This window comes from Danio rerio, chromosome 8, assembly GCF_049306965.1.
Source record: "Danio rerio strain Tuebingen ecotype United States chromosome 8, GRCz12tu, whole genome shotgun sequence".
Lineage (NCBI taxonomy): Eukaryota > Metazoa > Chordata > Actinopteri > Cypriniformes > Danionidae > Danio > Danio rerio.
Genome location: NC_133183.1, coordinates 25,908,529 through 25,923,063, shown reverse-complemented (window position 1 = coordinate 25,923,063; position 14,535 = coordinate 25,908,529). Strand labels below are relative to the sequence as shown.

The following is a 14,535-nucleotide window of genomic DNA, read 5'->3' as shown; positions in this document are numbered from 1 at the left end:
TTATTGTTTTGTCTTTTTTCTTTGCCATACTATTGTAAAATTGGTATTCTCTTTTTGTGCAAAAATTACTATTTCCATTTGTAACCCAGGTTACTAGTGGGTAGTATACAGCAATAGAGCAAATAGAAATATGAGGAAAAAACATTGGCAGAATACTCGATTAAATAATATACATTAAAATTATTTACTTATATAAATAATTTATAATAGAGTATTATACAGCATTCAAGGGAATAGTGCTTTAGAATGACATCATCGTGCCTTACACTATAGCAGCAGATCAGCTTTCCAAACAATAACAAATCTCGCTTGTCTGTTAGCTTGTGTTTACTGTTGCTATGGTGATTCAGTGTTCGCAAGGGAAAGCAGAGATGTAAGTTGTTATATTAATAAAAGTAATATAACTATTAGATTTACATCTTTTAATGTTTTAATGCGTATTAACTGTGAAAATTGACCATTAATAAGATGCTGACATGATTTCAATCATATATTTTTAATGAAGGATTGAGAGAGAAAAAAAAAACAAGATTTGTCTCTGAGAGTGAAATCTGCACACGAGTGCCACCTGGAGTTTTCCTGTTTGTTTCATTTTGATTTTGAATGATTTCCTTGGTGAGTTTGTGTTTTTATTATTTATTATTGTATTCATTATAACATGATTTAAACTAGTGTCGAAAAATGTGTTTCATTAATTAACCATTTGTTTGGTCTAGTAAAAACAAAGTATTATACAGAGTATTATACAAGTGATTGTGTAAAGTTTAAGTGAGAAAGTTTAAGTAAAATGCTGTCATTTGTAAAAAGAAAATGCCAAATAGGAGAGAGAAATAGGAAAAACACAGAAATTCAGCATAGAGAAGCATATACATGGTTATTTACTGTTGCTGTTTATTTAGTAATGTGTTAAGCTGAGTTAATGCATACACTGTAAAATGCTAATGGTTTCTTTGGCCTTGTGTTTTCAAGGCCAGGTTTTTTTTTTTGTTTGGTTTTGTTCGTTTGTGCATCTTCTTCTGGTTTTTCATCGGTGAGATGTTCTATTGACGTCAGTTGCTGGATGTGATCTGCTCTGGATTCGAATTAATTGAAGTTTGAACTCTTTTCTGGATTTGGATTGTCTCAACTTCCATCGGCGTGTCTCATTGTGGAGTTGGACTGGCGAGCCTCCCATTGAGTGGATTCTTTGGATACACCTGTTGAAAAGATACAAAGTAAAACCTATTCAACGTCATGGTAGGAGTGTAAATTTACAACACACTCACAAGTGCAACATCCTGGATCTCTGGAACTGAATTTGCAACCTAGTTGTTTTGCAAAAGAATCTTTTTGAAAGTTTATCACCTTTACTGGACTTTTGGAACATTTTGAAATGTTTTAAGTGAATGTTTTATTTTCATTTTTATTTTATTTGTACATTGTTCCTTTAGAGTGTTCATTCGTTGAAATTTTTGAATCTTTATAGAGAGAGGTTAACTGATTTAAGAAGGGAAATCTTGATTATATGTTAAATAATAATACAATTTTAATATTGTATTATTAACTTACATTTGCAAACCTTTAATATAGTACTGTTATTAGCATATTAATATTATATTATTGTTATAATAGTAACCAAAATATAATATTAGCCTTAACAATAGAAAAACAGAAAAAACAACAATATTAACTTACCTTATTAGTGATATAGCCTGTGAAGAAAGAGAAGTGTTATTAGAGAGTGTAAATAAGATTGAGGTCATTAGATAAGTGTGAAAAAACCTAGAATTTGTTTTATTTATTTATTTTTATTTATTTATTTATTTTATATTTCTGTGAACATTTTACAATACAATCTTTTAATATTCTTACCTCTGTGTCCGAGTCCTTCACTGTTGTTGTATCTTCTCTCTCTTTGGAGGAATTTAGACTTCTGAGCATCTGGTCCATTGATTAAATCTTATAATACATTTGTGTACCGAGGGTTACATACCAAAAAGTGGCGAGAGCCAGCCAGGAGAGAGATTGCAACAACAGTGTCTAATTACAGTATTCGAGTTCTCTATAAATATTACAAATCGGAGAGAACTTTAACGTCATGGATATCATAGAAAAAGAGAATGTAGATATCTCAAAAACAGTGATTGTGGGTGGAATGACACTGACTGAAACAGACTCAGATTTAGAGTCATGGCTTTTAAGATATGGAAGTATTAACCGACATCTACTCATTGATGACCCTGACTGTGAGTTTCATCGACATGCTATCATAGAGTTTACACATTACTCCGCGATGAAAACATTGATGCCTCTTTTGCCTTTAACTGTAGTTAGTATTTCAAACCCAAGTACCACTTTCATGGTACGTGCTTTAAGCTGCGTCTACCCCCATATTGCTAGTGATAGTGCTACTAATGGATATCTGGAGGAATTGCAAAACATTGCTAGTTTTAATGGGAAATCCATTGAGGAAGTACTCCAAACAGAGTTACTGAAGATTAAATTTGGTCCTTCTCATGCTGAGTCACTACCTGTTTTGGATAAAAAGCTTGAATTTCCAAATGCAGCACGTTCTCAAATACTTGATCGTAGCACAGTCAGTTCACCAAATAGACTGCTGTCTCCAGTCATATCACAAAGTATGATTACTGAACAAACAGCTTTTCCTTCATCCAGAATTTCACCATTTCATGAAGTTGAATCAACAAATTCAAAAAACCTGCCCAAGGAAAACCTTAACCATAGAAGTACTAAACCCACAGTAACAGTGTCATCCCATCCAGCACTTACCATGGATATAATTGATCCTCCTAGCGTGCAAAAGGTAGTAGTTGAGCACATTGTCCGCACAAATGACACAGCTCCAATGCACCATACCTCTTTTCGCCTCCGATCTTTCTCTGGAAAAATTCCTAGACCTGTTAATGAGCCAGACTTTGACACTTGGCGTGCCAGTGTTGATCTCCTACTGACAGATCCTTCTATATCTGACTTAAATCGAGCCAGAAAAATCATAGACAGTCTGCTTCCCCCTGCTGCAGATATTGTTAAACATGTCTCACCTAACAGTTTACCTGCAGTATATCTAGAATTGCTGGAGTCTGTATATGGCTCTGTAGAAGACGGAGATGAGTTATTAGCCAGATTTATGAATAGCTTCCAAAACAATGGTGAGAAGCCTTCAACTTACCTGCACAGATTACAAATTCTCTTAAGCACAGCTATTCGACGAGGTGGGATATTTGAAGAAGAGAGAAACCGATATCTTCTAAAGCAGTTTTGTCGCGGCTGTTGGGACAGTTCCCTCATTGCTGACCTTCAATTAGAAAGGAGAAAAGCCACTCCTCCTTCATTTGCAGAATTAGTAGTTCTGATCCGTACAGAAGAAGATAAAAATGCCTCTAAAGAAGAAAGAATGAGAAAACATTTAGGGCTAAATAAACACTATCCTGCCCCCTCGAAATTCAGACTGTCAGCTCACCAGATATCTGCCCACCAAAGTGAAACGCAGGATGATCAAACTGACACATCTCTTGCAAAGCAAGTGTGTGAACTTCAAGCTCAAGTTGTTGCACTGCAAAAGCATTCAAGCCAGAAAGAAAAGAAAAAAAATGCAAAACCAGATGAAGTGAGTGAGCTGAGAAATGTTGTCACTGAGTTACAGGCACAGATTACAGCCATGCAAACTACAGCCACTCCAAAAATTAAAAGTGATGTAGAAGCAACTGAAATTGCTGACTTAAAGAGACAGATTGCTGATTTAAAGGTTCAACTGTCTGCCCCTGATATGTATAGAAACCGCACCAGAAACTTGCTGCCTGAACCTAGAGCAACAGATTGTTACAGAGCTAGTAAACTACCTGAAAGTAGACCTCGTCCGGAGTATTGTTTTAGATGTGCGGAAGATGGTCATCTTGCCAGCAGCTGTAGTAATGCTCCTGACCCTACTAAAGTTGCTGAGAAAAAACGCAAGTTAAGGGAGCGACAAGCCCAGTGGGATACCCAACAAGTAGCAATAATGAATCCTTTAAACTGAGGACGGTCTCTGTAGAGGGGCATACAGAGACTAAGAGAAATAATAATTGCCCTGAGAAACGTAAACAATTGTTCAACCAAAATGCGTGTGACGCACTCCCTTTGAGAAATTTACCAAGAGGATTAGTGGGAGTGAAGTGTACTGCCCAAATAACTGTTGGTAATAAAAGAGTTTCCTGCCTTCTGGACACAGGGTCCCAAGTAACTACTGTTCCCTGGTCATTTTATCAAGAGAATTTATCAAATTGTCCACTTAAATCATTGGATAACTTGCTGGAAGTGGAAGGGGCAAATGGTCAAACAGTGCCTTATCTTGGATATGTGGAATTGACTCTTAAGTTTCCCAGAGAGTTCCTTGGAACAGAGACAGAAGTGCCCACTTTAGCCCTGGTAGTCCCAGATTTGATGAACACTCCCCAAGTTCTAATTGGCACAAATTCATTAGATGCTCTTTACAACAACTATGTCCAACAATCTGCTTCCTTTCCTCGATCTAACTTCCATGGTTACCGTGCAGTGCAAAAAGTGTTAGAAGCAAGATACAAACAAGCAAGTGCTGATGTAGTGGGCTGTATCAAATTCAAGGGACATGTTCCAGAGGTAGTACCTGCAGGATGCACAGTGGTTCTTGATGGACATGTTCTAGTTAATTGTCCTCATGTAGGGAAATGTGTAGCTCTAGAGTCACCAACTTCACCCGCTTTACCTGGTGGTTTGCTAGTTGCCAGCTGTTTGCATTCCTTACCCAGCAAAAGGCATCAACAGTTACCAGTTGTATTACGGAATGAAACTCAGACCGACATTACCATCTATCCCAGAACTATAATTGCTGAAATGCGGGCAGTCCAAGAAGTAATAAAGAGTGGGCAAGTAAATTCCAGCACTGTGAATAAAGAACTTTCTGCTGGTTCCAATCTCAAATTTGACTTTGAAAATTCCCCATTGACACCTGAATGGAAGAAACGAATAACGGATCAATTAAATTCCATGCCTGAAGTCTTCGCCTTGCATGACTTAGATTATGGACATACAAACAAAGTCACTCACCGAATAAAGCTTAATGATGAGACTCCTTTCAAACACAGACCTCGACCCATACATCCTCAGGACATTGATGCAGTACGAAAACATTTGCAAGACTTGTTAGCAGCTGGAATTATCCGAGAGTCAGAATCCCCCTTTGCCTCCCCCATAGTAGTTGTAAGAAAGAAAGACAATTCTGTACGTCTTTGCATTGACTTCAGAAAGCTGAACTCACAAACCATTAAAGATGCCTATGCCCTGCCAAATCTGGAAGAGGTCTTTTCAGCACTAACTGGTTCAAAATGGTTCTCTGTCCTTGACTTAAAATCAGGATATTATCAGATTGAGATGGAGGAAGCTGACAAAAGTAAAACTGCCTTTGTGTGTCCCTTGGGGTTCTGGGAGTTCAATAGGATGCCCCAAGGCATTACCAATGCCCCAAGTACATTTCAAAGGCTGATGGAAAGATGCATGGGTGACTTGAATAGAAAAGAGGTGTTGGTCTTCATCGATGATCTGATCATTTTCTCTGAAAGTTTAGAAGAGCATGAATCAAGGCTGATGCACGTTTTGAAAAGGCTCAAAGAATATGGGCTGAAGCTATCGCCTGAAAAGTGCAAGTTTTTCCAGACTTCTGTTCGATACCTTGGTCATATTGTATCAGAAAATGGAGTGGAGACTGATCCAGTGAAAATCGAGGCCCTAAAAACCTGGCCAAGACCAAGAAATCTCAAAGAATTAAGATCTTTTCTGGGATTTTCTGGATACTATAGGAGGTTCATTCAGGATTATTCCAAAATAATCAAACCCCTTAATGACCTCACAGTAGGGTATCCACCTCTTCAAAAACGTCACCTACAAGAGAACAAGAATAAGCAATATCTGGACCCCAAAAAGGAATTCGGAGACAGATGGAATCAGCCCTGTCAACAGGCCTTTGACATGATTATTGAGAAACTCACCTCTGCACCTGTTCTGGGATTTGCAGACCCAAAGCTTCCTTATGTTCTGCATACTGACGCCAGTACCACTGGGCTTGGGGCAGCCTTATACCAGAAACAAGAGGGACAAATGCGGGTCATTGCTTTTGCAAGCAGAGGGTTGACAAGAAGTGAAAGCCGGTATCCAGCTCACAAGCTAGAATTTCTAGCTCTTAAATGGGCAGTCACAACTAAATTCAGTGACTATTTGTATGGAACAGAATTTGTGGTCGTAACTGATAGCAACCCTTTAACTTACATTCTGACATCTGCAAAGCTTGATGCTACCAGTTATCGCTGGTTGTCAAGTCTGTCCACTTACAATTTCAAGCTCCAGTATAGGGCTGGAAGTCAAAACTGTGATGCAGATGGCCTTTCAAGACGACCACATGGTGAGCTTTTAGATGACCCTGCATCTCAGAAAGAGAGAGAGAGAATTAAACAGTTTACCCTTCATCATTTAGATGAATTTGGAGTTGAAGATTCTCTTATCCTCCCAGAGGCCATAAAAGCCATCTGTGATCGACATCAGATTGGAAATTCCTCACATAAATGCAAATTTTCCAACCCTTCCATTGCCCTTGTTGAGTCCTTAGCCCTGCATGCAGATGTATTACCAAATGCGTTTGAACAAGAAAATGAGCATGGTCTTCCAGTCATTCCTTACCTGTCTAACGAGGAGTTAAAGAGACAGCAGAGAATGGATCCTGATCTCAAATTCATTATCGATTGTTTACAGCGGAATGAAAAACCTTCTAGTTCAAAAGACCAGTCGCTTGCTGTTACTCTGTGGATAAGGGAATGGAGCAGATTAGAATTAAGGGATGGATTGCTTTATAGGAAGAAGCAAGATCAGGAAAGCACTCGCTATCAATTAGCCTTACCTGTAGCTTTACGTGGAACAGTGTTGAAGAGTCTCCATAATGATATGGGACACATGGGCATGGAGAGGACACTTGACCTTGTCAGAACCAGATTCTTTTGGCCAAAAATGTCATCATCTGTGGAAGAGAAAATTAAGACATGTGAGAGATGTGTACGTAGAAAAGCGTTTCCTGAAAAAGCAGCTGAAATGATGAACATCAAGACTACCAGACCATTGGAGTTGGTCTGTATGGACTTCTTGTCTTTAGAGCCAGATCAGAGTAACACCAAAGATATATTAGTTATTACAGATCACTTCACCAAATATGCGGTGGCTGTGCCTACCAGAAACCAGAAGGCGCAGACTGTGGCTAGATGTTTATGGGAAAACTTTCTAGTACATTATGGATTTCCGGAAAGACTGCACAGTGATCAAGGACGAGATTTTGAGTCAAGCCTCATCAAAGAGCTATGTCTCGTCGCAGGTATACACAAAGTGAGAACTACTCCTTACCACCCAAGAGGAAATCCAGTGGAGAGATTCAATAGGACCCTTCTCCAAATGTTGGGTACTCTTGAAAACAAAAAGAAGTCATGCTGGAAGGAGTTTGTCAAGCCTTTGGTGCATGCCTACAATTGCACTCGAAATGATGTAACAGGATACACTCCCTATGAACTTATGTTTGGTAGACAGCCCAGGCTGCCAGTCGACTTAGCCTTTGGGTTACCTGTGGATCGTTCTACCAAATCCCACTCTCAGTATGTAAAAGATCTGAAAGAAGGTTTAAGAGAGAGCTATGAAATTGCCATCAAAAACTCTGCAAAAGTAGCCCAACGTAACAAACGCAGATTTGACAAACATGTGATTGTTTCTACTCTTGACGTGGGAGATAAAGTCCTTGTGCGAAATTTGAGGCTAAGAGGAAAGAACAAACTGGCAGACAAATGGGAACCAGATGTCTATGTAGTTATCCGTAAAGCTGGAGATCTCCCAGTGTATGTAGTCCAGCCTGACGGAAAGACCGGTCCAGTTCGAACTTTACACAGAGACTTACTTCGACCTTGTGGATATTTGTCTGAAAATGAAATTGAAGAAATGAGTCCTCCAAATGTTCAACGTAAGCCCAGAACTAGGTCTAGCTCTGCTCTAGAATATGCTCCCAAAGAACATCAAATGAGTGATCAGTCAGAATCTGAGGATGACTCTCTATATATTAGAAATGCAGGACGCCAGTTGGAATCCATTACAACGACTGTGTTACCTTCATCACAAAGTCCTGTGCTTGTAAGGAACTTACCTGGCATAGAGCCCATTGAACCACTCCCTGTCGTGGTGAACCCTGAAAAAGAAACCTTACCTGATTCCAGATTAGAAGAAGACTTAACTGAAAATCAAAGAGATGATGTCAGTGAGAATTTCTTACCTGTGCTGAACCCTGCTGATATTGACCCCAAAGAAATTGAACCTGAAAGAAGTGGAAATAGTGTTGAAGTACAGATCCATAGAAAGGCGCTTGAATTAGATCCTGTTGATGTACCCCATTCTAATGATCAAAATCCTCATGTCAGAAATGTTTCAAGTAACCAGCCAATAGTGGATGAAGACCTAGATACCAGTGGCCCTAGACGCTCAAAAAGGCAATGTAGACCTCCTAATAAGCTTGAGTATCATAAACTAGGAAATCCCTTGACACTAGTCATTCAGTCCTTACTACAAGGTCTGAGTTCTGCCTTTACCACATCGTTAGAAGAACCCATACTCACTAGAGATCAGCCCTTTGTTGTGCCAGACCCTTTTCCAATTGCAGTGACAACCCAACCCCGTACATGCCCGAGGACGTGCCTGAATTCAGGGGGGGAATGTGTAACCCAGGTTACTAGTGGGTAGTATACAGCAATAGAGCAAATAGAAATATGAGGAAAAAACATTGGCAGAATACTCGATTAAATAATATACATTAAAATTATTTACTTATATAAATAATTTATAATAGAGTATTATACAGCATTCAAGGGAATAGTGCTTTAGAATGACATCATCGTGCCTTACACTATAGCAGCAGATCAGCTTTCCAAACAATAACAAATCTCGCTTGTCTGTTAGCTTGTGTTTACTGTTGCTATGGTGATTCAGTGTTCGCAAGGGAAAGCAGAGATGTAAGTTGTTATATTAATAAAAGTAATATAACTATTAGATTTACATCTTTTAATGTTTTAATGCGTATTAACTGTGAAAATTGACCATTAATAAGATGCTGACATGATTTCAATCATATATTTTTAATGAAGGATTGAGAGAGAAAAAAAAAACAAGATTTGTCTCTGAGAGTGAAATCTGCACACGAGTGCCACCTGGAGTTTTCCTGTTTGTTTCATTTTGATTTTGAATGATTTCCTTGGTGAGTTTGTGTTTTTATTATTTATTATTGTATTCATTATAACATGATTTAAACTAGTGTCGAAAAATGTGTTTCATTAATTAACCATTTGTTTGGTCTAGTAAAAACAAAGTATTATACAGAGTATTATACAAGTGATTGTGTAAAGTTTAAGTGAGAAAGTTTAAGTAAAATGCTGTCATTTGTAAAAAGAAAATGCCAAATAGGAGAGAGAAATAGGAAAAACACAGAAATTCAGCATAGAGAAGCATATACATGGTTATTTACTGTTGCTGTTTATTTAGTAATGTGTTAAGCTGAGTTAATGCATACACTGTAAAATGCTAATGGTTTCTTTGGCCTTGTGTTTTCAAGGCCAGGTTTTTTTTTTTGTTTGGTTTTGTTCGTTTGTGCATCTTCTTCTGGTTTTTCATCGGTGAGATGTTCTATTGACGTCAGTTGCTGGATGTGATCTGCTCTGGATTCGAATTAATTGAAGTTTGAACTCTTTTCTGGATTTGGATTGTCTCAACTTCCATCGGCGTGTCTCATTGTGGAGTTGGACTGGCGAGCCTCCCATTGAGTGGATTCTTTGGATACACCTGTTGAAAAGATACAAAGTAAAACCTATTCAACGTCATGGTAGGAGTGTAAATTTACAACACACTCACAAGTGCAACATCCTGGATCTCTGGAACTGAATTTGCAACCTAGTTGTTTTGCAAAAGAATCTTTTTGAAAGTTTATCACCTTTACTGGACTTTTGGAACATTTTGAAATGTTTTAAGTGAATGTTTTATTTTCATTTTTATTTTATTTGTACATTGTTCCTTTAGAGTGTTCATTCGTTGAAATTTTTGAATCTTTATAGAGAGAGGTTAACTGATTTAAGAAGGGAAATCTTGATTATATGTTAAATAATAATACAATTTTAATATTGTATTATTAACTTACATTTGCAAACCTTTAATATAGTACTGTTATTAGCATATTAATATTATATTATTGTTATAATAGTAACCAAAATATAATATTAGCCTTAACAATAGAAAAACAGAAAAAACAACAATATTAACTTACCTTATTAGTGATATAGCCTGTGAAGAAAGAGAAGTGTTATTAGAGAGTGTAAATAAGATTGAGGTCATTAGATAAGTGTGAAAAAACCTAGAATTTGTTTTATTTATTTATTTTTATTTATTTATTTATTTTATATTTCTGTGAACATTTTACAATACAATCTTTTAATATTCTTACCTCTGTGTCCGAGTCCTTCACTGTTGTTGTATCTTCTCTCTCTTTGGAGGAATTTAGACTTCTGAGCATCTGGTCCATTGATTAAATCTTATAATACATTTGTGTACCGAGGGTTACACATTGTTTGTATTATGAATTTGTATTATACTTATTCATAATTTTTATTATAATGCAATAAAAAATGCAAAAAAAAATTCCATCATGATGCCTCTTGTACATTGTCTTATTATCTTTAAGAAAAAACCTGTGTAATGTCCGATCAAAAAACAAATTGGTGGATAAATAAAAATAACTTTAGATCAGAATTTGCTAGTGGTACCAGTATGAATAATTTTAGAATTGACTGTACTATGTACTTAATTTTCGGGACCAACATTTGTCAAAATTGTATATTCTTCATTCATTAATTTTCCTTCTTAGTCCCTTATTTATCAGAGGTCGCTATGGCGGAATGAACCACCAACTATTCCAGCATATGTTTTACATAGTGGATGTCCTTCCAGCCACAACCCAGTAATAGGAAACACCCACACGCACTCACACACTCATACACTACTCTAGATAAGGTTTTGGATGTGACTAGCCTGGTTGTTAAATCTTCGCAGCGAGACGGCTGGGTTACTGTGAGAGCATCAAGTGGAAAAAAACACTGTATGTCTGTTCCAATATCAAACAGGTTTAGCCTCCTCAGTGATGGACCCACTGAGGAACCTGATGAAAGTGCCCTACTGTAGTAATTGGCAACTCCATAGTACGGAACGTGCAAATAGAGACTCCAGCCACCATAGTTTACAATCACATTAATGACATAGTGGCATGCCCCTTCAACAGTCTCTGGGCCTGCCTAAATAATATTTGTATTTTCAAAATGGCAGAGAGACAGTCCAGCACATTTAACTTTTTTTCTTAAACCACGTAAATCTGATAAAGAGCCTGATCAAAAGAGATCTTGATAAGATGAAATGGCGCCCCTTAGGGATGCTAAAAATAATCGATTAACCGTTAACCATAAGGGTGCGTTTGTAACCGATTAATGCAGTTAATCAGTTAAACGATTAAAATTATTATTTTATATATTTTTAGTTTGGCTGCATAAGGGGCCGATTGAATGCGCCTTTGCGTTAAGAGGGGCATCTTTTGCACGCGGCTCATCCCAGAGCAGCAGTTTGTGTTGTCAAGACAACTACAGAAAACTTTTAAAGAGCTTGGTTTCTGCTACATTCATTCTTCCATGGCGGGAACCAAAATGCATCCCGCCACGGCTACATTACCCATTCAAAACATTCAGTTATTGTTGTTGTTGTTTTTAATAGCGGATTATAATCGCATCAAAACGTGTTAAAAGGTAAGTGGATTATAACATCGCAAACTTTTTTGTAACCGTATAGTGCTGTGCGCTATTGTTTAATCCTTTGGGGTTACGTGCTGACTGACTGACTGACAGATGCGCGATGCGTGAGGCCAGCAAACACGCAGAAGCTTTCAGTTAAGATGAACACAGTTTTTATAGTTATACTTTATTTATAGATAAAGTATGACTCTGCATATAATCACTCTATCTTGCTGGAGTTTATAGCCGTTTCGCTTTACTTCAGGACGCATTATTGCCACTCTGAAGGTCTAATCGCTGTTTTAAGTTATCCAGAGCTGTATGAATGTACAAATCTTGAATATCCTAATATTATTAAATATTACAATTTTATCAACATATACAGCAACACTTTTGCACAATCGATACATAGCTGATTCAGTCGTTTCATAAGAGGACCGCGCTTCTTCTCTTCTTTTTTCCTTGTCAACATAAAGGCAGTGAGGTGCGCCTTGCGTTTTTGGAATGAAAAAAGCACGTTAGCTGTGGTCAGCCACTTGTTCAACTGCAAGACATACTTAATTTGCGGGACGATAACGTATAACCCGTGCCTAAAGACACATTTGCCAAAGAAGCAAAATGTAAGAAGAATATTGCTGTTTGAAACAGACGTGTTGATGCCAAAAAAAAGCGCTGATGTTGACCTGGATCTGCATTATAAACGCAACAAATAGGCTTTACCTTTTATTTTACAGCATATAAAGCATGTATGCACATTAATGCAATATCATATTTAAACAACAAAACTGTTTACAAAAAGTCTACATATGTGCGCGTAGTTGTTGTCTTTTCATCACGCAGCGCGCGCACTTGAGCCACGATGGAGAGAGAGGAAACCATTGCAAGACATAATCTGTAAAATAATGATTTCTATTAAAAAATGTAAAAGGTTTTGTGATTATAATAATACAAGCGGGGCAATAAATAAATGCATATTTTCCGTGGAGCGAGCGATTTGAGGAAGTCTGCGATTTTATTTGACAGAAGACAAAAATATGATTGGAAAAACACAGCCTATGCCGGTTATTAAAAATAATCAGTCAGTGTTTTCGATTTGTAATATAAATTAATTATTTAAGTGGAAAATAATTTAGGGCAGTCCTATTTATTTCATTCATTTTATTTAGTTTATTTTGTTCTTCTGTGCTAAACACTGCAAGTGCGTGAAAATGTATTGTTGTATTGTTCTATTATTAATTTGCTAGCATATAAAAATAAATCAGTATTTTATGCAATATTTAATGTGTCAGACACAAAATAGACACGTCAATTTGTTTAATATAAAATTAATAGTAATCTGACCAGTTAACCGTTAATAACCGATTAATGAGCGGCGGTTGTCGGTTAGCAAAATTAACCGAAATGAGCATCCCGAGCGCCCCTGGATCAGAATAGCGGGAGACAGAATCAAATCGATCTCAAGTCATGACGGAAAAAACATGACGTAAGAGGTCATTTTGGGCTCTTTTCAAAGACTGAGTGAGTCATTTAATTATCTTTATTTTGTCACTTGAAAGTGAACTGAATGCCAGTGTTGTTAATAAACTGAATGGTGATGTTTCATAAGATATATGTTTGTTGCTACATGTTTGTTTTTATCCATAATTGGCCCATAACATTATATGGCACAAAATAATTAAAGACTGTTCAGAAATTTGATGATCTTTATTTGCGCTATCGCTGTTTAATGATGTCATGTTCTGGGAATTGTGTGAAATTGTGTGGCGGACGTCAGTCACAGTAACTTTTATTTCCTGGTTTTGTTCCGGAAATGATTCATTTTTCAAATTAAGCACTGTAATAATTATAATATAATTACAGCTAAATAATTTACCAAGAAGTTTTAAACATTTTTTAATTTGAAATATTTTCAATTATATTTATTTTAAACACTATTTTCTCATCAATTTAAACAAGGATAAAAAATCTGGAAAGTGTGTAAATGATCTAAAATTCACATTTATACATCAAAAGCCTCCAGTTGTAAACATAACAATTTTTTAGCACATTTTTAAATAAAACAACTTCTTCAACTTTCCAGCAAGCACCCAGAGGTGTCAGATCCTCCAGGAAGGCCTGAAGTCATTTCCTCTGTGAAGTCTGAAATGTGTCTCCCAGGAGCGCGGCTGATTGACAGGGTTAAGTGCTGTTTCTGTCTCTCTTTAAGATCACAGACAGATGCAGATCAGTTTTGACACTATGGGCAAATTATGGCTTCCCCTCCTGTCAATCAACCCAAATTTACTCTCATTTGTTTAAGACCCCTAAAGGAGGCCCATTCCTCTTTGCTAACCTGATGCCACAAAAACATGTTTGTGAGAGAAAAGTAGGAGACATGCATGCAAAAGAGTGATGATGACTACAAAGACAAAGATTGATGGTCAATAAGAGAGGTTTATGCATATGAATTTATTGAACTGCTTTAGCTTATAATCAAGCAGCCTTTATATATATATATATATATATATATATATATATATATATATATATATATATATATATATATATATATATATATTAAAATTGAGTTTCCTTATTGAAAATTGGACATGATACGCTGTTGTAAAAATCAAGTTTTTAACAATGTCTATCTAATGTTTTTAATATGCTTATAAGTCAAACCATGCATAGATTCATCAGGATACACCAC

At 36.8% G+C, this 14,535-nt stretch overlaps 2 protein-coding genes across 11 annotated transcripts in view; one reads left to right on the top strand and one right to left on the bottom strand.

Moving 5' to 3' along the window:
- cpne5a (copine Va) overlaps positions 1–14,535 on the bottom strand; it is a 198,269-nt gene that overhangs the window by 56,209 nt on the left and 127,525 nt on the right. The window lies entirely within an intron of this gene.
- On the top strand, positions 339–4,015 carry LOC137496347 (uncharacterized). The gene is made up of 3 exons (XM_073910365.1): positions 339–373; positions 506–615; positions 970–4,015. The coding sequence occupies exon 3, from the start codon at positions 2,078–2,080 to the stop codon at positions 4,013–4,015; it is 1,938 nt and encodes a 645-aa protein (XP_073766466.1). The 5' UTR covers positions 339–373; positions 506–615; positions 970–2,077.